This window comes from Muscardinus avellanarius, assembly GCF_963383645.1.
Source record: "Muscardinus avellanarius genome assembly, chromosome: 11".
NCBI lineage: Eukaryota > Metazoa > Chordata > Mammalia > Rodentia > Gliridae > Muscardinus > Muscardinus avellanarius.
Window position 1 is genome coordinate 51468083 of NC_137797.1, and position 23541 is coordinate 51491623.

A 23541-nucleotide genomic window follows, 5' to 3' on the forward strand; every position below is an offset into this window, starting at 1 on the left:
GAAGGAGCTTGACTAGCTGTTACCCCCTGGAATTATGATCATTTGCTATCATCCTTTGTGCATTTTATGTGACTTGTATCAATAGGTTTGTTTCAAAGCAACAAGCTTTCCTAATTCAACGAGGGGAAAAAAAGAGGAGTAATGATTTTACTCTTTGCATCTATACACACACACACACACACACACACACACACACACATATATGAATGAGATAGAGATAGGAGGGCAGGGACAGTAAAACTCCAAACAAAATATTCTAATCCACTTTTGCACTGTTTTAATGCAGATGAATAGGAAGTAGTTTTGCAAATTAAAAAGTTGCTTTGCGTGCATGCCTTTATGAGCTTTTAAAAATATAAGTTGTATTGGCATTCTTTCTTTTTTGTGTGTGTGTGTCTGGGGATGGAACCTAGGGGCATTCGACCTCCGTGTTATACCCCCTGCCCTATTTTTTTTTCTTTATTTTAAAACAGGGTCTCACTAAGTTGCAGAGGGCCTCACTAAGTAGATGAGGCCATCCGCGAACCGCGATCCTCCAGTCTCAGCCTCCTGAATGCTGGGATTACAAGCGTGCGCCACCACGCCCAGCTTTATATTGGCATTATTTATAGAATATTACAAAGGAAATACTTTTTCAAAAAATTTTGGGCCCCTAAATCTTAATTTGTTGATTATCTGTGGACAAAAACAACAGAAATTGAAAGACTTGATACCATTAAAGGAAGTAGAGAATTTAGTTTAATTATGAGCCTTAAAAGCCACCTTCCCCAGACCCTGCCAGTGTGTGGGTGAATGACCTACTGGACGTCAGTGGTTACTAAAGTCAGCAGATAATATTCTCTCAGCTGAATATAACTCCACCCAAGTCTTTCTTGCAAGACTATTGACAGAAAAAAGAACTGGTTCTTTGACACCACAGACTGTTCTAAAAGCCTCACAGAACATAAATAAAATAAAAACAATTCTTTCCTTAAAATGAATTTGTAGTCTCAGCTTTAGAACTTCTTATGAATTTGCTGTAGAATTAGCACAAAATGCTCGAGACTATCCAAGAACCAGACAATTATCACAGTGTATTCCCTTCAGCTTTGATTCTATTTCCATACAAGGAATGTCAACTAAGCCTCAGAAATACGCTAATAAGTTCCACGATTCTTTCTGTCTTTCTGAAAAATGTTGATTTCGAGACCAGCATCGAAAAGTTGAACCTTTTGCAATAAAAGGAAATACTCAGTACTTTGTCCTTTGTTGCTTGGCAACTAAAGGCTATAAATGGATTTTATGATTATAAAGGCTCTGGAATTAATGTGAACATGTAAAAGTTGTAATAACTCCCTGGAGATAGGAGTATTTCTTTGGAAAAGATATGTATAGCCTGTGCTCATTCTTGGTTCGAAATTATAAAGTAAGCAATTTTTTTATACTTGCTAATATTGTAAGAAAAATCAATAATTACCACCTTTTTAATCATTTCAACATTTCATCATTAATCCCCACAACCCTAAGATGTAGATGTTATTACCACCATTTTAAAGATTTTAAAGATTACCACCATTTTAAAGAAAAAAGCCAGGCGTGGTGGCGCACGCTTGTAATCCCCGCGCTTGGGAGGCGGAGACAGGAGGATCGCGCAGGTTCGTAGCCAGTCTTGCTGGCTCCAAATAAAAATATAAAAATAGGTCTGGGAGTTAGCCCGGAGGTAGAAGGGCTTCCAGGAACCCCAGTACCACCAAAAAAGAAAGAAAGAAAGGAAGGAAGGAAGGAAGGAAGGAAGGAAGGAAGGAAGGAAAAATTATAAAGATAAAAAAAAAACTAAAACTTTAAAAAATTAAGTAATTAGCCCAAGATCACACTACTGAAAAGGAGAAGAAAAGCCAGGTCTGTGTGAATGAAGGTTTACACCATTAACCCCCCGCACTGTAGCAATTCCTAGGACACACGTTCCTCAGCTCCTAATATTTACTTGTTTGTTTGTTTGTTTGTTTTTGTTTGTTGTGGCACTAGAGATGGAGCCCATGAACATTCTACCTCTAAGCTGTACTCCCAGCCTATTTTATTTTTATTGTGAAACAAGATCTTGCTAGGTTAATGAGAGTCATATTACTTGTTGAGGCTGGGCTTGAACCTGTGATCCTCCTGTCTCAACCTCCCAAGTACTGGGATTACAAGTGCATGCTACCACACTGGGCTAGCTCCCAATATTTAAAGCTATTGACACCTCTTTAACCCTATGAGAGTAGCATCAATTTCAACCATTGAGTCACGTGATACTCTCCTTAGAACATATTGCCTCCTATTGCTATATGTGATATTGGTTTCTTTATATTGCTTATACCAGGGTTTCAAATATTGGGGTGTTGTCTTGCTGGGTCTTTTTCCTGACTCTGGTTACCCTGAGGGACAAGATTAAAAGTTCATATCTTCTTCCTAAATTCCCTCTAGGTTTTTGTTCTGCCCCATCTATAGTTTTGCAGGTTGGTGATGGTTCCTCTATCTTTGCCCCGTGTCAGTGGCCTGTGAGTGGCAGTTTCCCCTGCTCTGCCAACACACACCAGTGCCTTTCACCACTAATCTCATTTTATGGTGCTAGAGCTGGGCTTTGCCAAAAAATCCCAGATGGCACCAACTGCTCACAGTCCAGGATAATTTTACATGCAAATTATAGAAAGAAAGAGAGAAAGAAAGGAGAAAGAAAGAAAAAAAAAGAAAGGAGAAAGAAAGAAAGAAAGAAAGAAAGAAAGAAAGAAAGAAAGAAAGAAAGAAAGAAAGAAAGAAAGAGCCGGGCGTGGTGGTGCACACTTGTAATCCCAGCGCTTGGGAGGCTGAGACAGGAGGATCACACAGGTTCAAAACCAGCCTTGGCTACTTAGTGAAGCTCTCAGCAACTTAGTGAGACCCTGTTTCCAAATAAAATATAAAATAGGTCTGGGAGTATAGCCCAGAGGTAGAAAGCCCCTGGGTTCTACCCCCAGTACCACCAAAAAAGAAAAAGAAGAAAGAAGAAGAAAAAAGAATAAAGAGAGAGAAAGAAAGAAACAAAGACAGAGGGGGAGAGAGAAGGAAGGAAAAAGAAGAAAGAAAGGACCTGTTAATTTTAACAGGAAATAAGTTTTACAACTACTTCTATAGCTATTCCCTTGCAACCTGTCCAGCGGTCCAGAAGAGAGTGTGTGCCTTGGCCAGGAACACAGGTCTTCAGTGAGATGCCTTCTGTGCAAATCCAACCTCAGATACATAAAAGTGGTGTTGCCCAGGGCAAGGTACATAGCTCCCCTGAATCTCTTTCCTCATCTGAAACTGGTGATCATTTATCTACTTGTTTATTGTGTTGTGCAAATTGGGAATTAATACAGCTGAATATCTTAGTACAATGTACAAGACAAAGTCAAGCAGTCTTGGACTGGTAATGAGATCTTTTTACTAATCACCGGTTGCTTCAGACAGCACCTTTATGAGAAGAAACACTTTTTTTTCTTTTATTTTAGTGCTAAAAATTGAACCCAGTAGGATTCTGCCTTCGAGTTACACCCCAGCCCTCTTTTATTTTTAATTTTGAAACAAGATCTCGCTAATTTGCTGAGGCTGACCTCGAATGATCCTCTTGTCTTAGTCTCTCCAGTAATGGGATTACAGATGTTGTGTCACCATGCCTGGATCCAGAAACATTTTTCTTAATTATGGAATACTAATAAGCACATGTCAGGCATGATGAGAAGGACTTTACATACTTCGCCTTACTTCTCACCCCTCTCTTATAAAGTATTACTCCCTTTGGTAGATGAAGAGGTCTCAAGCCCAGTCATTTGCCAAGACAGCATCTTTCCTCCACCCTCTCTGGTGATAAGAATCAGACCCCGGGCCTCACACGTGCTAGGCAAGCACTCTACCACTGAGCCATATCCTCAGACCCAAGGCAGCATCTTCTGTGTACAACCAAAGCAGGATTTGAACCCAGGGCTATCTAGGGAAAAGCCTATGCTCTAACTGCTCTTTCTCTCTCACTACATATGCAGGCTGGAAACAGCTCAAGGAAAAGGTGTGTGATCTATACAAGTGCCCTCCAGAGCTAGTGTGAACAGCCTGCTACATGCAGCTTCAGATGGAAGAGATGCTGTAGCCAGACCTTCCCCAGTATCATTCCTCCAATCCCAAGCCCATTATGGTGTTTCCTAGACGACAGCTTCTACTCCTCTGTTGATTGACTGTAATGTCTCCTAATGACTTCCAAGTATTGATCCTGATTCTCAGCTCAACTCTCATGACCCAGGGTGAGTTTCAGCCTGAACCTCTCCCTGTTGGACTTTGGCTTTCAACCTTCTCCACCCCCAGTTTGCATCTCAATAAAGAATTCCTTTTTTGGCTATTACAAACTGTGCTGCTATGAAAATGGGTTATGCATATGTTAACGTAGTTCTCTGATTTCAACCCCTTTGGAAAGATGCCCAGCAGTGGTATAGCCGGATCAAATGGTGGATCTATTCCCAGTTTTCTAAGGCATCTCTGATCTCCATAGTGGCTGAACTACTTTGTACTCCCACCAACAGTGTAAGCGAGTTCCTCTTTCCCCACATCCTCGCCAGCAATTGTTGTTGTTTGATTTCTTTATGTTTGCCACTCTGATTGGGGTTAGATGGAATCTCAGAGTAGTTTTGATTTGCATCTCCCTGATGGCTAGTGATGTTGAACATCTTTTCATGTATCTATTGGCCATTTGTATTTCTTCTTTTGTGAAATGTTTGTAATAGCCAAAATATGGAACCAACCTAGATCTCCATCAACAGATGAGTGGATTGCAAAATTATGGGAAATATACACAATGGAATTCTATTCAGCTATAAAAAAAATAAAATAATAGCATTTGCAAGGAGATGGAAGGAACTAGAGAACATTATGTTAAGTGAGATTAGTCAAGCACAGAAAGAGAAGGGACATATGTTTTCTCTAATATGTTCAAGCTAGGGAGTAGTGGTAATGCCAGAGGGATTCCAGATGATGGAGGGAAATCTCAGCAAAGCTTGAACGGAAGGATAGGAGAGGAAGAAAGCTGAGGTTGTTCAATGGAGGAGCTATATACGAATATGTGTAATAGCATAAATACAACACAATTAACCTGGGCACTCTCTATTGGGGGGAGGGAAGGAAAGGGAGGGGGAAGGGCATGAAGCACAATGTAAATGTACACCATTCTCAATATGTTCCACTTATAAAAAAATAAAAATTAAATTTAAAAAAAAAGAATAGATTCTTCATTTGGATGTTACTTTGAGACATCAAATAAAAATTTTAATTCTTTCAGTTAAAAAAAAAAAGAATTCCTTTTAAGGAGTAATAGATTCACCTTAACAGAGAAAAATCACTATTTTGAATAACAGGTCCAAGAAACAGCTAAATAACATGGACCGATGAGGGACTATGACTTCCTCCCAGAGGTGAGTCTACTTTAAATATCGGTAAAGAAAGAGAGAGACTCAGCTGGACATGGTAACACACGCTTGTAATCCCAGTACTCGGGAGGCTGAGACAGGAGAATCGCAGGTTCGCGGCCACCCTCAGCTACTTAGTGAGGCCCCCCACAACTAAGAGACCCTGTTTCAAAACAAATAATAAAAAAATAGGGCTGGGGATAAAGCTTGGAGATAGAATGCCCCTGGGTTCAATCCCCAGTACCACACACACAAAAAAGGAGACCCTATTTATAATATGATAAAGGTTCTTGTTATTCCACAACAAATTTAGATTAAGAGTTAGGTTTCAGCCTGAACCTCTCCCCATTGAACTTATTTATTTATTTTAGTCATTTATTTATTTATTTTTATGTATGTATGTATTGTGAGACCATTGAACCCAGAGGCATTCTACCCCCATGCTACACTCCCAGCCCTATTTTTATTTTTATTTTTGAAACAGGGTCTTCCTAGGTTGATGAGAATCTCACTACTTGCTGAGGCTGTCCTCAAACCTGTGATCCTCCTGTCTCAGCCTCCCCAAGTAGTGAGAATGCAGGCATGCACCACCATGCCTGGCTATTAATTTATTTGTACTGGAATTGAAGCCAAAGGCATTCTAACTTGGAGTTACAACCCCAGCCTTATTTATTTATTTATTTATTTATTTATTTATTTATTTATTTATTTTGCGGGTCTGGGGATGGAACCCAGGGGCATTTGACCTCCTAGTTACACCCCCTGCCCTATTTTTTATTCTTTATTTTGAAACTGGGTCTCACTGAGTTGCAGAGGGCCTCACTAAGTAGCTGAGGCTGTCCACGAACCGCGATCCTCCAGGTCTCAGCCTCCCGAATGCTGGGATTACAAGTGTGCGCCACCACGCCTGGCTTGTTTATTATTTTGAAACAGGTCTTCACTACTTTGCTGAGGTTAGGCTAGAACCAGCAATCCTCCTCTCTCAGCCTCCCAAGTACTGGGATTACAAGCGTACCCCACCATACTCAGCTCTCAGACATTTTATTAATGCATTTAACAAATTTTTTTGAAGAACTACTACCAGTAAGACATTAAGCTTGCAAAGATAACAGAGACAAAGCCAAGTTCTTACCTGGAAGTACTCACCACCTTCTGGAGAAACCAGCATGAAAGACATAAAATAACAGCTCACAGTCATCCACGAGGAGGGCAATTGAAGGGTGTAGACAATTGAAGGGTGAGTAAGCATAGGGGAATTTATTTCTAACTTTTCTCAGAGAAGCTTGCTAGCTAAAGACGCAGGAACAAGCATTCTAGGCCAAAGGCACACAAAGTCTCATGCCATTAAAAGGCAGACTGTAGCTGGACGTGGTGGCACACACTTGTAATCTCAGCATTTGGGAGGCTGAGACAGGAGGATCACAGTTTGAAGACAGCCTCAGCTACTTAAAGAGGCCCTTTGCAACTTAGTGAGACCCTGAATAAAAAATAGGACTGGGAATATAGGTCAGGGGTAGAATTCCCCTGGGTTCCATCCCCAGACCCGAAAAAAAAAAAAAAAAAAAAAAAAAAAAAAAAAAAAAAACTGTCTTCAGGAAACCGTGTAAAACTCTCTGTAGCTGGTTCATAGGTAACAAGAATAATGATATTACAAATAATAATGATGAATAATGATGCTGACACACAGGCCTCCAGGTACCATTTGGAGCCTCATTCTTATTGTATCATTTAGCCATCACAATAACCCTGTGGATACCAGTATTATCTCAACTATATCTGAGGCACAAGAGATTTATTAATTAACTCTTCCAAGATTGGATAGCTAGCAAATACTTAGCGGTGTCAAGATTAGAGTTCTAGGACTGGGGTTGTAGCTCAGTGCTAGAGCACTACTTGCCTCAAACACAAGACCCTGGGTTCAAACCCCAGCACCATGGGGGAAAAAAAAAAGAACTAGAACTCCAGCCCCAGGGCAGGCTCTTACCACTGAACCAAATCACACAGGAATGCAGAGGAGTGCTCAGAGCAAAGCCAAGCCTACCTTATCCCATGTCACATCAGACCATGGAGATGAAACAGAAAAGTCTAAGTAAAGGCATGGATATGAGCTCTGATAGCAACGAGGAAGGTGATCAGCAGAGATGAACATTCAAAGAGGCTGCAGACAAAATATATTTGAGTCTCAGGAAACACATTTTGGTAAATCAATTAGCTATCAAAAGTAGGAGTCATCAAGGGTTAGATGCTTCTGGTGTGAGAGGTGCTATGGTCCCACACTCGAGGGCTGCCAATGTGAGAATTCCAAGAGGCGAGTAGACCCTTAAAACAGGCAGCCTTTGGCCGGCCTGCTCGCCCACCCTTCTGCCCTCTGTCGAGCATCAACACAGCACCAGTCACCAGATGCCAGGGCCTCCGTCATAGACTCCCCAGCCTCCGGAAATGTGGGATATACATTTATCTTCTTTTAAAATCACCCAGTCTCAAGCATTATTTTAGAGTAGTATAAAACAGCCCAACAAGACAGGAGGTTTGTTGGAGAGAGAGCAGCACGCCGAGGACAGTGGAGACCGGAGTCAGGAGGGGAGGATCATGGCTCCAGTTTGAATGCCCTGATTTGGAGAAGCGGAGGGGCACCCTGGCACACGCAGGTGTACATTAAGCAGCAGCAAACATTGGTCCAGAACTTGGCAGCAGGGTTTGAACTCTCCCAGTCCGTGGGAATCCGTGGGTAGGTTACGGGGCTCTGATAGGAGCATTTTAGAAGCAGGACTCGGGGACAGACATGGAGGAGGGTGAAGGACCTCAGGACAGCTGAACCAAGCGCAAAGATGTCATGGGAGGGACAGGAGAGTGCTCCCATCAGTACACCGTGGGCGACATGACGAAGCCCCGAGGAAACTCCAAGAAGGTGAGGGTTGAAGACTGTGTGCGTGCTCTGGCAAAGAGAAGAAATTTCAGAATATAGGGGACAGAAGCCACACTGAGGCAGGATGACTAGTAACTGAGAAGTGAAAACGAAGACAGTGCGAATTTACAAGGGTTTGGTGATGGAAGAGACAGATGAATGCTTGTAGAGGGAGAGGCCAAGAGAGGTGTTGAATCTCCTGGCTGACCTGTCCATCTCTTGACGTCGCTGTTATTGCCCTTTCCTTCCTGTATCGACTTTTGCATAATTATACTGGAGACGGGATCCTTCATGGAAACTACTTCTCGGATGTTTTTACATGTAGGTCCTAGGGGGACCCTCCTGGCAGCCGGGGCAGCACTCCACACCTGACAGCAGCTCCTCAAGGGCCTCTGCATAGGATTTTCAGCAGTGTCCCCTAGGGACAGAAGGAGCACCAGGCAAAGGAATGAATCACCTTTCCCTGGCCTTCCTTTCCAACCAGTAAAACTGGGAGCTGATTAAAGTACTCTATTCACTCCTTCTTCTTGTTATAATACTGTCTTGGTATAAGTGTTTACTGATCTTACAACTCAGAATATAAAAAGGAAACAACCATTTTTCATCACAAATTTTATCTTTTATTTTTTGGTGGTGGTGGTGGTGGTGGTGGTACTAGGACTTGAACTCAGGAACATTTGCCTCCCCAGCCCTATTTTATATTTTTATTTGAAACAGAGTCTTGCTAAGTTACTGAGAGTCTCACTAAATTGCTGGGGCTAGCCTCAGACCAGCATCCTCTTGTCTCAGCCTCCCAAGTACTGAGATTACAGGTGTGTGCCACCACACCTGCTCATCACAGCCTTTAATCATCTGTTACATCACCCTTTCATCTCCTGTAACAGTGTCTTCAGCAGAACCTATGCGTTTCTAGCCTCTGTTGGACCATGCCCAGTCCAGAATCTCCTTCCTGATTCTGAACACTCTCTCCCTCATGGCTGATCCAGGCTTTGGCTCCCCCAGGAAGGCACAGGTGAAAGAAGCACCCAACAAAAACCCCGGGAATATGCCCAGACTAGGGAGCATTGAGGATACCAGAGGGACTCCAGATAATGGAGGGGAAACCTCAGCTAAGCTAGAATGGAAGGATAGGAGAGGAAGAAGACTGAGGTTGAGTAATGGAGGAGCTGCATCCGAATATGTGTAAAAGCATGAATATAGCATGGTCAACCTGGACACTCATTGTTGGTGGAGGAAAGGGGAAGTGGGGGTGGGGGGAAGAGGGCACCAAGCACAGTCTAAATGTATACCATTTTCAATATGTTCCACATATAAATAAAATTTAAAAAAATAAAAAAGAATTAAAAATTTTTAAAAATGTAATGAAATAGGGCTGGGGCTGTCGCTTGCAGGTAGAATGCCCTTGAATTCAACCCAGCACCAAAACAACAACAACAACAACAACAACAACAACAACAACAACAACAGCCGGATGTGGTGGTGCACGTTTGTAATCCAAGCATTTGGGAGTCTGAGACAAGAAGATCGTGGTTCGAGTACACCCTCAGCTACTACTTAGTGAGGTCCTCTGCAACTCAGTGAGACCTTCTTTCAAAATAAAGAATTAAAAATAGGGTTGGGGGTGTACCTCCAATGTAGAATGCCCCTGCGTTCTATCCCCAGTACAGAAAAAAAAAAAAAAAAAAAAAACCTCTAGGACAACTGCAGTGACTGCTGCCATCTTTTGGGTGATGGGCTTAGCAGGGCATCTGAACATAGCCATAAGCCATGGAGCCTCTCCTATAGCTAGGACTGACCAGTTACAAAAACATTATTCCATCCAATTTCAGATGTTCAATTCCCTTCCCCCGGGATTCTTACCCAGGTTTAGGACTCTGGGCATAGAGTAACTTTTTCCAAGTCAAAAAGAAAATGCAAATAAACCACAGAAAGTAGCAATAGTGCAACTCTGTAAACTGGTTGTTTAAAAACTTTCCAAGCCAGGTGTGGTGGCGTACGCTTGTAATCCCAGCATTCGGGAGTCTGAGACAGGAGGATCGCGGTTCATGGACAGCCTCAGCTACTTAGCGAGGCCCTCTCCAACTCGGTGAAACCCTATTTCAAAATAAAGAATAAAAAAATAGGGCTGGGGGTGTAGCTCGGAGGTAGAATGCCCCCTGGGTTCCATCCCTAGCACTGCAAATAACAAAACAAAACAAAAACTTTCCAGCAGCTGATTTGGCAATACTAACCATAGATCTAGTTGCTTTCATATCCTATGTGGCAATAATTCTATTTCGGGGAGATTTGTCCAAAGTAAACAAGTAAGGACTGGGGGGGGGGGCTTCACATTTTTGTAACAGCCTCGGTGTGCAGCAACAAGAAACAGTGACACTGTAGAGTGTCTCACGGGAAGGTCACCTCTTTTTGACACATTACCAGGCCTAAAAATAGGGGTTGCATTCTCTCATTCCCATGGCTACTTCTGGCCCCATTTCCTCCCTTCTTCTTCTCCAGTGCTCCTTAGGCAAGTGCCAAACAGCAGGCCACCTCCTGGCGATGGTGACACCACCTTTTGGGCCATTATCCCTCTTTCACTGGATAGTTAAGTGCCTCTCTCTCTTCCTCTCTCTAATGCTAGTCTCACCATCACTCCTGGTTGCTTCAGCATCCACCCAGTAATACCCAGAGCCTTCAACTCCTCACCTGTGACTATTTGCCCCACCTCATTTTAGCCACCTCCTCTCATGACCTTTTCCAAGACTTTGGCATCACCAGTAGTTGCACCTTTTTGGTTTTTTGGGCAGATACTGAATATTAAACCCAAGGGCATTTTACCTCAGAGATATATCCCCCACCACTATTTTATTTTTTGTTTTGAAACAGGGTCTCATTAAGTTGCTGAGGCTGGCCTTGAACCTACAACCCTCTGGTCTCAGCCTCCCAAGTATTGGGATTACAGGCGTGCACCCCCACGCCTGCCTCTGCACCGCCCTTTGACATCAGTGTTGTGTCTCTGACCACTTCCCTTCCACTCACTGCCACTTCCAGCCCTATTTTCATTGTTCTTTACACCCAAAAATCCCTCCTCATTGACCTCATTCCTACTTTTTCGCATCATCCCATCCCTGTCTCTCACTACTTCGTGTGTGTGTGTGTGTGTGTGTGTGTGTGTGTGTGTGTGTGTGTGTGTTGACTAGGGATTGAAGCCAGGACTATTCTACCTCTGAGCTACACCTCCAGCCCATCTTTATATTTTTATTTTGAAACAGGGTCTTGATAAGTTGCTCAGACTGTCCTAAAACCTGTAATGCTCCTGTCTCAGCCTCCCAAGTACTGAGATTACAGGAGTGCACCACAGTGCCCAGCTCGTCTTCCCTTCTTACACGACCATAAACACCAGTCTCCATCACTCTGATCACTCCCAAGCAGAACCTTGTGCCTCTCCTCCCTTCTCTCCTTCTGCAGCACCACTTGGGAAAAGACCAACCTTGGTGAATCACAGTTCTCCACCCACTCCCAGCCTGCGCCTCAGGAGCTGGAGATTGCTGGAAAAAATCATACAAAGTCACAACTGACCTCACAAAAAGCAATTGGTCTCAAAAAATGGGCAAAGCCCTGTCTGGCAGCCCTACTATATCTCCCTGGCAATCCTGCTTTCCTATTCTCCGGAGTGAGCTGAAGAGAGGTCCCGCAAAACATACGTCCACTCAGAATCAGTGAACGTGACTTTGTTTGGAAAAGGATCTTGGCAGGTGTATTCAGTTAAGGTACTGAGGTTGAAGTCCTCCTGGATGAGGATGTTTCCTGAGCCCAGCGCAAGTGTCCTTAGAAGAAAAGAGGAGACAAGGGAGTCACAGAGAAGAAGGTGATGTGGAGATAGAGGCGGAGATCAGAGCGCTGTGTCCACTAATCAAAGAACACGAAGCCAGGCGTGGTGGCGCACGCTTGTAATCCCAGCATTCGGGAGGCTGAGACAGGAGGATCGCGGTGTGTGGACAGCCTCAGCTACTTAGTGAGGCCCTCTGCAACTCAGTGAGACCAGGTTTCAAAATACAGAATAAAAAAAATAGGGCAGGGGGTGTAGCTCGGAGGTCAGATGCCTCTGGGTTCCATCCCCAGACCCGCAAAACAAACAAACAAAAAACAAAACAAAACAAAACAAAAAACATTAAGGCTTGGCCACCATCCCCGGGAGGCAGAGAACAGATTCTCCAGGAGCTTCAGAGTCAGCCCCGCCCTGCCAACATGTCAGCTGCAGGCTTCTGGACTCCAGAATGTGAGAAAATAAAGTTCTGTTGTTTTAAGCCACCAAGTTTATGACAATCTGTTATGGCGGCCCTAGCAAGACCATGTTATAATTTATTCTCCCCCTTCAAGTCCTCAAATAGTCCCCTACCACCTTCCCCGCACAGCCCCCCACCCTTCTTCACATGCTCTTACTTGGATCCCTAAATATTATGTTGGGCTCTTTCTCCTGGGGATCCCATCCAGTCTCAGAGGCCTTAAACACCACTTGTCTGTAGAGGACTCCCAAACTGACCTAAGTACCCAGGCCCTTCCCTTGGGTTTCAGATTCAACTATCCAACCACCTCCCTATCATTTCTACTGAGTTGTCTAAAAGTTATCCTAAATGTAAAATCTCCCAGGTGATCACACACACACACACACACACACACACACACACACACACACACGCATGTTCACCTTCCACATCTGAGCACATTCAGATCCGTCTGTCTTCCTGAATCTCATGTCCCATCTGTTTGCAAGTCCTGCCTTCTCTGTTTAAAACTCTCCACTAGCCGGGCGTGGTGGTGCACGCTTGTAATCCTCGTGCTTGGGAGGCTGAGACAGGAGAATTGCACAGGTTCGAAGCCAGCCTCAGCTACTTAGTGAGGCTTTCAGCAACTTAGTGAGACCCTGTTTCCAAATAAAATATAAAATAGGGTGGGAGTATTGCCCAGAGGTAGAAAGCCTCTGGGTTCCACCCCTAGTACCACAAAATAATAAATAAATAAATGAATAAATAAAATAAAAAATAAATCTCTCCACTGGTTTTCCATGACATTGGGAATAAAGTCCCCGCCTAATGTGATTTCCAGCCACCCTCCCATTGCCACCCACTATACTCTAACCACCTCTGCCTCCCTGTTCTTTCTGCACCTCACTCCAAACCATTCCAAGCTCAGTGACTTTGCTCTACTGCCCCCCCCCCCACTGCCTGCTCCCGGTCATTATCAGCTCCCAGATCCTCAGCTCTCACCTCCTCAGGAGCCTTTCCCGATGGCTATAGCTCAAGTAAACCCATCCACCAAACTCCATCAGTCTTTGTATCATCATCTGGTTTTATCTTCTCATGATTAATAACCTCTCGAAATCATCTTTGCTATGAACCTAATAACTTCTCTCTTTAGCTCCTGTTTAGGGTGAGGCCTCTGCTTGCTAGCCACTGAATCCCTTTTCATCAGGACTGCATCCGGCTGGTGAGAGACTCTCAGATAAATTCGATTGGCTGATTGGATCCATGAAGGAAGGAATCGTGATGATCGTGCAGCCACATACTACCTGGATGACCCTTAAGCATGATGCTTCTTTTGGCTCGTGTTCCTCTGTGGGGGATAAAAGGCCTGCACAAAGATACTTTGGTGGTAAGTGGGGGCAATAATTAATTAACAATGAGAATGATAATAGCTAGCAGTTACTGACCTCTCTGTGCTGGGCAAAATACTCCTCAACCACGTTTTGGTATAACATAATTATCACCATTTTACAAATAAGAAAACTAAGGCTTAGCGAGATTTGCTGATCCCTCGTCCCAGAGGTAGCAGATGGTAGAGCCAGGATGCACACACAGGATGACTCATCCAGAATCCACATCCCTAACTAGGATTCTATACCCAGAACATAAGAAGTGCTCAATAAATAACAGTTATTAATCAGGTTGTAGATCGGGGGTTGGCAAACATTTTCTGTAAAGAACCAAGTGGTTTTGCAGGCCATATGGCCTCTGTTCCAACCACTGAGCTCTGCCACCACAGCATCAAGCAACAGGAGGCAATATATAAATGATTAGATGTGTTCTGATAAACTTTATTTGAAAAATCAGGCTGCGGGCCAGATTTGGCCTAGGGGGTCATAGCTTGTGAGCCTCTGTTGTAGATTAACAAGAATAAGTATAAGAAACTTCGACTCTATATTTTTCATGGAAAAGATCATTACTAAGGAGCATATATCAGCCGGCCAGGGTAGAACACGCTTGTGATCCCAGTACTTGGGAAGCTAAGACAGAGGATCCCAGGTTCAGAGCCAGTCTCAGCCAATTAACAAGACCCTGTTTCCAAATAAAACATAAAATAGGGCTGGGGGTGTAGCTTAGAGGTAGAATGCCTCTGGGTTCAATCCCCAACACCACACACACACACACACACACACACACACACACACACACACACCTCCAAACCCAACAGTAGTTACCAACACGTGGCCAAATAACTAGTGATGACTACCTTCTTTTAGGTTCTCTCCATTTTTCAAAATTGCCCATGTATTCAATGCTTAGTTACTAGGACACTGTAGAGTCTGCCAGAAGCCCAGCCCTAACTCCAAAGTTGAAAGGAGGAGGCTCCAGGGCTCCCCACAGACTGTGAAAGCCTGGCCGATTGCACGTCACCACGGCCCCTCTGATTGCCTCAAGACACACTTTAACTTCTAATCAAACCGCCTTCCCTTTGGAGGTCCCAGCACGCAAGAAGAGAAGGGTTTCTTCATGGAGGCACCATGCCAACAGCATGCTCTGGATGCTTCGGGACAAGGCAACATCGTTTCTAACCACCTGCCAACATGAGATAGGAATGTGCAGACAACCCCAAATCCCTGGCATCATCGGCGGGTCCTTCTTGTCCTTGGTATGTTCATGTTCCCAGGCTCCTGTGAAGTACATGCTGTCTCCACGCAGAAGCCAAAGCTGCCTCCCACCTAAGCTTCCAGGCCAGCTCCTGCCTTTGTGGGGTGAACTCAGACACACACAATGCAACCTGATGTCTGGTTCCACCTTCAGAGATGAACCCAACCTGCACTTGGACAAGGGAACCTTTTCTGATTCCTTTGATCCAAGCCGCTTGCCTGTTCTCTGCAAGCACTTTGAATACAAGATTCTACGGGGGAATAAGGTGCTATCAGACCCCATCGATGCCGGGGCTTTGTTGGGACACAGAGAGAGCAGCACCGGGTTGTCTGAGAGTGAGAAAGTGGAGATGTCAAAGTGAGAGAAAGGCGGCGAGCTACAGCGTGGGCGGCCTCTGCCCTCTGCACTGCGTTCCGCTTTTCAGAGTGTTCGGTTCTGCTCTCAGGAGTGCAGAAACCTCGGCTAATCAGAGTTGGCTTCACATTGAGAAATAATATACAGGAACCACATCAGACATTCGTCGATATCCCTGGCAATAATGAAATCTAAGGCTTTCCTCTAATTGGCAACACTTTGTCTCAACTACCTCTGTTCTTCTCACTGGACCACTCTGCGACTGGGAAAGTTTTCCTTCTCTCTGCATTTACTCGAACTTGCTGGGTGCCTCAAACCCAATAAGAATTCAGTAACTGTTGAAAGGAATAATCTGGCCCAGAGAGGTGGTACTCACCTGTAATCCCAGTACTTGGGAGGCTGAGACCAGAGGCTCAAAGGTTCAAGGCCAGCCTCAGCAACTTATGGAGGTCCTCAGCAACTTAGTGAGACTCTGCCTCAAAAAATAAAATAGAAGCCGGGCATAGTAACGCACACTTGTAATCTCAGCACTTGGGAGGCTGAGACAGGGGGATTGTGCAAATTCGAAGCCAGCCTCAGCTACTTAATGAGACTCTCAGCAACTTAGACCCTGTTTCCAAATAAAATATAAAATAGGTCTGGGAGTATAGCCTGGAGGTAGAAAGCCCCTGGGTTCCACCCCCTAGCACCACCAAAAATAAAATAAAAAATAAAATAAAATAGAAACCAGGCGTGGTGGTGCATGCTTGTAATCCCAGCATTCGGGAGGCTGTGACCAGAGGATTGCAGTTTGTGGACAGCCTCAGCTACTTAGTGAGGCCCTCCGCAACTCAGTGAGACCCTGTTTCAAAATTAAGAATAAAAAATTGGGCAGGGGGTGTAGCTCAGAGGTCAAATGCCCCTGGGTTCCATCCCCAGACCCGCAAAAATAAATAAATAAATAAATAAATAAATAAATAAATAAATAGAGTTGCAGGTATAAGCTTGGAGGTAGAATGCCTCTGGGTTCAACCTCTAGTACAAAGAAAGAAAGAAGAAAGAAAGAAAGAAAGAAAGAAAGAAAGAAAGAAAGAAAGAGAAAGAGGGAGGAAAAGAGGAAGGAAGGAAGGAAGGAAGGAAGGAAGGAAGAAGGAAAAAAGCCAGGTATGGGGGTACATGCTTGTAATCTGACTTAGGAAGCTAAGACAGGAGGGTCACAAGTTTGAGGCCAGCCTCAGCAATTTAGCGAGGACCTCTGCAACTTAGTGAGACTCTATTTCAAAATAAAGAATAAAATAGGGCTGAGGGTATAGCTCAGAGGTAGAATGCCCCAGGTTCAATTCCCAACACAAAAAAAAGAAAGAAAAGAAGGAAGGAAGGAAAAAGAAAGAAAAGAAAGAAACAATCTTTTGCAGTTTTTGCATTCATTCTTTCTGTAAATATTATTGGATGCCTGCTATATGCCAATACCATGCAGGTACTTTTCCAAACCACGTATCTCCTACTGAAAAATTCTGCCTCACCTCCTTCGAAGCCTTACTAGATCCATCCTTTAGTATTTTCCTGAACACTGTGCTCTGCTGCAGTATTCCTGGACAACGCCTGGGTAGCAGCTGCTTTTGCCTTCCCTGCATCCCTCTGCCTTCTTCTGACAATAGCAACATGAGGAATTTAAGGCTTGAAGAGAGAGACAGGGACAGAAAGTGTTGCAAGCTCATTTGAGAGCAGCTTCCCTACAGGCTGTTCTCCCTTGTAGACCTCGGGACTTGGTTCCTGGCTTCCCTCAGCTACTGCTTCTAAGAGCTATCCCTGTAGTCTCCAACAAGGGGGCTGGAGTTTCTGTCTACCAGTGTAAAATTAAAGCTAACATCAGCCAGGCATCGTGGCAAATGCCTGTAATCTTACTTGGGAGGCTGAGACAGGAGGATCGCACAGGTTCAAAGCCAGCCTCAGCTACTTAGTGAGGCTCTCAGCAACTTAGTGAGACCCTGTTTCCAAATAAAGTAAAAAAAAAAAAAATAGGTCTGGGAGTATAGCCTGGAGGTAGAAAGCTCCTGGGCTCCACCCCCAGTACCACCAAAAAAAAAAAGAATAAAAAGTAGGGCTGGAGGTGTAGCTCAGAGATAGATTGCCCCTAGGTTCCATCCCCAGCACCTAAAAAAAAAAAAAAAGAAAGAAAGAAAGAAAGAAAGAAAGAAAGAAAGAAAGAAAGAAAAGAAAAGAAAAAGAAAAAATAGGGCTAGGATGTAGCTCAGAGGGAGAATGCCCCTGGGTTCAATCTCCAAAAATAAACAAATAAAAGTTAACATTTGACAGATAAGGCCATTTAATTCAAGATGATATTGTTAATCAATCCAAATACTCTTTAATACAAAAGTGCTTCTAAGGAAAATGCATTATTTGGGGCTTACTTTCTTAGAAGAAAGAGTTCAAGGAAATGGAGAGGAATAGGTTTCAGGTGTGTATCAATTTGCCAAAACTTTTTTTGACTTTCAGACCTTGATTTTTTTTTTAATGTGGGATTGTATTTGGTTAGAAACAGCGGCATATCAACAGCAGCATAGTGTGCAAAAACCATCTCTCCTTGTGATAATTTTATACCTTGTTTTGCTGTCCTCCTTCTGAGGAAGATTTGAAAGAAGTTCAGGAAAAGAAAATCATTAAAATCTAAGGGAGAGCCAGGTGTGGTGGCACATGCTTGTAATCCCAGCATTTGGGAGGCTGAGACCGGAGGATCACAGTTCACAGATAGCCTCAGCTACTTAGTGAGGCCCTCCGCAACTCAGTGAGACCCTGTTTCAAAATAAAGAATAAAAAATTGGGCAGGGGGTGTAGCTCACAGGTCAAATGCCTCTGGTTTCCATTCCCAGACCTGCAAAAAAAAAAAAAAAATCTAAGGGAGACCCCAGGTGTGGTGGTACATGCATGTAATCCCAGTACTTGGTAGACCAAGAGTAAGGAGGATCAAAGGTTCGAGGCCAGCCTCAGCAATTTAGTGAGACTTTGTTTCAAAATGAAAAAATAAAATTGCCAGGCATGGTGGCCGCATGTTTGTAATCCCAGCGCTTGGGAGGCTGAGACAGGAGGATCACACAGGTTCAAAGCCAGCCTCAGCTACTTAGTGAGGCTCTCAGCAACTTAGAGACCCTGTTTCCAAATAAAGTATAAAATAGGTCTGGGAGTATAGCCCGGAGGTAGAAAAGCCCATGGGTTCCACCCCCAGTACCACAAAATAAATAAATAAATAGAACTTGGGGTGTAGCTCAGAGGTAGAATGCTTCTGGGCTCAAACTCCAGTAACACACACACACACACACACACACACACACACACACACACACACACTATAAACTCTGAGAAAGAGCCCTAGTAGCTGCCATTCAGAGGAATGGTCTTTTTGTTGAACCTGGCAAATATTACATGCTTAATGTTTGCTGAATGGGGGAGGAAATGTGTGTGTGTGTGTGTGTGTGTGTGTGTGTGTGTGTGTGTTACTGAGGATTGACCACCCAAGAGCAGTCTATCTTTGACTATGCCCCCAGCCCTATTTTTAAATTTTTATTTGGAAAGGACTAAGTTTCTGATGCTAACCTCAAACCTGTAATCCTCGAGTCTCAGCCTCCCAAGTACTGAGATTACAGACATGCACCACTACTCCTGGCCGGGAGGAAACTTTCTGAATAACAATTATTTAGCTGGCGTGGTGGCCCATGCCTGTAATCCCAGTACTTGAGTGACTGAGTCAAGAGGATCACAGATTCAAGAACAGCCTCAGCAAGTAGTGAGACTTATTAACCCAGTGCGACCCTATTATAAGTAAAACAATTATCTGTGTGATTTTCAGAGGAAGGGAATCACTTAAGCTAATGCTTTTGTGTTTTATTCATAAAATCTATCACCTTTCCAGCCATGGACTCAAGGTAATGTAAGAACACTAACCATTTTATTTTTTAAGGAAAATTAACTTCTTCCCAATAAAATAGTTTGAATGCAGCCAAAGGTTAATTTGGGGCTAAAAGGGAAACTGTAAAAATTAATAATAATTAATAATATATTATTAATAATCAGATTTTACAACAAGCTTCAGAGGAAATTTATGGAAGTAATATTCCTATGATCCCTGAAAATATTATAAACAAGGACAGTAGAGGGATTTCTGTAGGGCCTAATGGCGCTTTCAGAAAAAAAGAAGATAGCCGGGCGTGGTGGCGCACGCTTGTAATCCCCGCGCTTGGGAGGCTGAGACAGGAGGATCACACAGGTTTGAAGCCAGCCTCAGCTACTTAGTGAGGCTCCCAGCAACTTAGTGAGACCCTGTTTCCGAATAAAATATAAAAAAAGGTCTGGGAGTATAGCCTGGAGGTAGAAAGCCTCTGGGTTCCACCCCCAGTACAAAAAAAAAAAAGAAGAAGAAGAAAGAAAAAGAAAGAAAGAAAAAAGAAAAAAAGAAGATAAATTAAGTTTCAAGTCTTTCTCAGCTTTGGAAGATAATGAAGTGGGCTTTTTGCTTTATTTTATTTTATTTTATTTGTACAGGGAATTGGACTCCAGGACATTCTACCTCTTAGTTATACAACCAGCCCTTTTCATTTGGAAAGAGGGTCTCCCTTAGTTGCTGAGGCTAGCCTCAAACCTGTGATCCTTCTGTCTCCGCCTCTCCAGTACAGGGATTACAGGTGTGAGACACCACGCCTTGCTGATTTTTTGCAATTATAAAATTAATTGGTGATTTTTTCTTTTTTAAAAAATGGTGTCGATGCTGTAGATGCAACAGTAGCCGGTATCTTATTACCTACTGATTGAATGGCAGGCACCAGGAACATAAAATCAGGCAGTGACATTGAAGCACCAACGTGGTGGCTGTTGGGCAGGACGGGATAGGACAGACTCCAGGACCGAGGGAAGTCATCATGATCTTATTCTTAGATTCCTTTTTTCCACTTCAGGCAAAACCCAAACCATAGAAACTGCCGCATTCTAGGTCAGTTAGCACTTGATCAGTGCCATTCAACCTTTGAACAGCTATTATTTGTCGTCGAGCACCATACTAAGCCCAAGAATTGCCAACAGCATGTCCTCAAGTGTGCAGCTGACGGTCGCCTAGTCTGTCTGCCCCACGGTGTCCTTGGTTGTTCTCAGCCTCCCTCCTGGGAAATACCTCGAGATGTGTTAAAGCGATGGCCGCGGTTCCCTCTGCCTGGCATCGAGGCAGCTCTACAGCCACACGATGTGGACGTCCCAATGGCACTTTAAAGATGTGCACAGAGGACAAACCCTCCCTGCGCTGCAGCCGACCCAGCCCCAGAGCATCAGCTCAACCGAATAAGAGCTGCCGTCCTGCCATGTTAAGATTGCAGAAGGAAGCAAACCCAGTGACCATGTCCACAGTGTTCTAGCCCCTGGGCAAAAAGTTACTCCATTTCAAAAGCAAATCATTATTCAGTTACATGTTCAAAAATGTTATGGGGGAAAAAAGCAGAAAGATGGAAATGGAGTAGGGAAGGAAGTAGGTTTATATTTTTTTGCTGCTTTGTATTAATTATGCCCAGTAAAAATGTTTTAAGTAAAATCTTACATTTTCCTTCTGTTACTTTGACATTTTAATACAAATTAATACAAATTTTAAAATATGACATTTTTAATACATGGAGGATTAGAAAAATTAAATCTAATATAGGACACAGTCAAATCATAATAATAAACATGCTGGCTCTGATTCCTTTAACAACCATGATATAAGATGGAAGTTCTACATTTTAAAAACCACTTCCCAGGCCGGGTGTGATGGCACACGCTTGTAATCCCAGCATTTGGGAAGCTGGGACAGGAGGATCGCGGTTCACGGCCAGCCTCAGCTACTTAGTGAGGCCCTTTGCAACTCAGTGAGACCCTGTTTCAAATATAAAGACTTAGAAATAAGGCTGGGGTGTAGCTTGGAGATAGAATGCCCCTGGGTTCCATCCCCAGGACAGACAAAATAAATAAATAAAAATAAAACCACTTCCCATACTATTGACTTTTGCTACTGAGGAAGAAGTGACCTCCACTTCCAATTTCAGGAGAGTTATCTAAGCATGATAGCATTTCTTTCCAAAGTTTGAGTGAGTTGCAAGGAGGTGCCGCTGCAACAGGGAGGAGTGACATTTCTCAGAAGTGACCTGTGTTGGAGAGGAGGCTCTTACCTTCAAAGAACTGCTGCAGGGCCTCATTCTCGCCCACCACATCCATGGTGCTGCCGGCCCGGTAACAGTTAATAGTTCCTCGTCCGCGAGGCTGATCAGACCTCAGGAAGTAAGTGCTGTCCTGTGATTCGCAGCCTACGAGTGCTTTTCAAAAATCTTCACTCTCATTTTGCTGGAGAGCAGCATGCCTTCCATCATCCCCTTGTACCCAAAAAGATGGTTATAGCCTCAAAAAACCAGAAGGATATGCAACCGTATAGAGAAAGAAATTAAAAGTCATGAAGAGGGAAGTGGAAAACTCATCTATCCAATGCAGGGAATTGCTTCTAGTTTGCCGTTTGTCTTGTTTAAGGACCTTTGTCCTTAGTGACACATGTAATTACATAAATGGGCAATAAATGCATGGTCTTATCTCTTATTTGTCCTTTTACACTGATATATTTGTATCTCCACCTTTATCAACCAGATCCATTAAGACACCACCAAAAGAAGATAGTTATTCTCTTTAACTGAGAAAAAAGACAAATCAATTTGGTATCTAGGTATCTGTTTCTAGATACCTAAAATAGCAGATAATTTTAAAAGGCTTGTGATGATAATAAAAATTAGGATTTATTTGCTATTTCCAAATGAACAGTGAAAAATTATATTCCTCAATACTTCCTCCAGTGCTAATTTTCTTTAAAAAAGTATAAACTGAATCTCTCTCTCTCTCTCTCTCTCTCTCTCTCTCTCTCTCTCTCTCTTTCTCTCTCTCTCTCCCCCACCCCCCTAGGGATTTAAACTCAGATTCTACCTCCAAGCCTCTGGGCCTTTTTATTTTTTATTTTGAAACAGAGTCTTGCTAAGTTGCTGAGGCTCTCATTAAGTTGCTGAGACTGGCCTCAAACTTGCAAGCCTCCTGTCTCAACCTCCCAAGTACTAGGATAACAGGTGTGTACCACCTCACTCAGTTCTAAGTCTCTCTTACAAGCCACAAAGACTTTACTATCAATTTAATAATTCTTACAACTGAATCCAGAGTTTACTACTAGTTGATTTTACTCAAAAATATAAGTTGGACCCAAATAAATGGTTTGTTTTCATGACTCAACTATAATTTATTAAATAACAGCTTAAGAAGAATAAATTAAGACACTAAACTATCCTTTTAGATTCTTATTTTTCTCTTTTTTCCAACTTTTTATTTTAAAAAATGTGAACCAACAGAATAAAATTGAAAGAATAATACCATAAAATGTCCACCTATTCTTCATCTAGATTTACTAATTATTATTATCTTAACACTTTGGCTTTTTCTCTCTTAATGTATAAACTGTGTGAAGTTTTTTTAGTTGCTGATGGGTGTGGTGGCACATACCTGTAATCTGAGTAACTAGGACACTGACACAGTAGGATTGCAGGTTTGAGGCCAGCCTCAGACACTTAGCAAGGCCTGCAGAAACTTAGCAAGATTCAGTTTATAATAAATAAGAGCCGGGCGTGGTGGCACACGCTTGTAATCCCCGTGCTTGGGAGGCTGAGACAGGAGGATCGCGCAGGTTCGAAGCCAGCCTCAGCTACTTAGTGAGATTCTCAGCAACTTAGTGAGACCCTGTTTCCAAGTATAATATAAAAAGCCTCTGGGTTCCACCCCGAGTACCACCAAAAATAAAAAACAAAAAAATAATAAAATAAAATAATAAATGAGCCAGGCGTGGTGGCACATGCTTGTAATCCCATCATTCAGGAAGCTGAGACAGGAGAATTGCGGTTCTCAGACAACCTCACCTTCTTAGCAAGGCTCTCCGCAACTTAGTGAGACCACCCTG

General features: G+C 43.2%; 1 protein-coding gene across 1 annotated transcript in view; it reads right to left on the reverse strand.

Moving 5' to 3' along the window:
* MYRFL (myelin regulatory factor like) overlaps positions 1–21776 on the reverse strand; it is a gene marked incomplete at both ends in the record, with an annotated part of 137965 nt that extends 116189 nt beyond the window's left edge. The window contains one exon of the mRNA XM_080706047.1: positions 21731–21776. Coding sequence (XP_080562173.1) covers positions 21731–21776 — 46 coding nt within the window. The remainder of the gene's footprint in view (positions 1–21730) is intronic.
* Positions 21777–23541: the final 1765 nt, after the last annotated feature.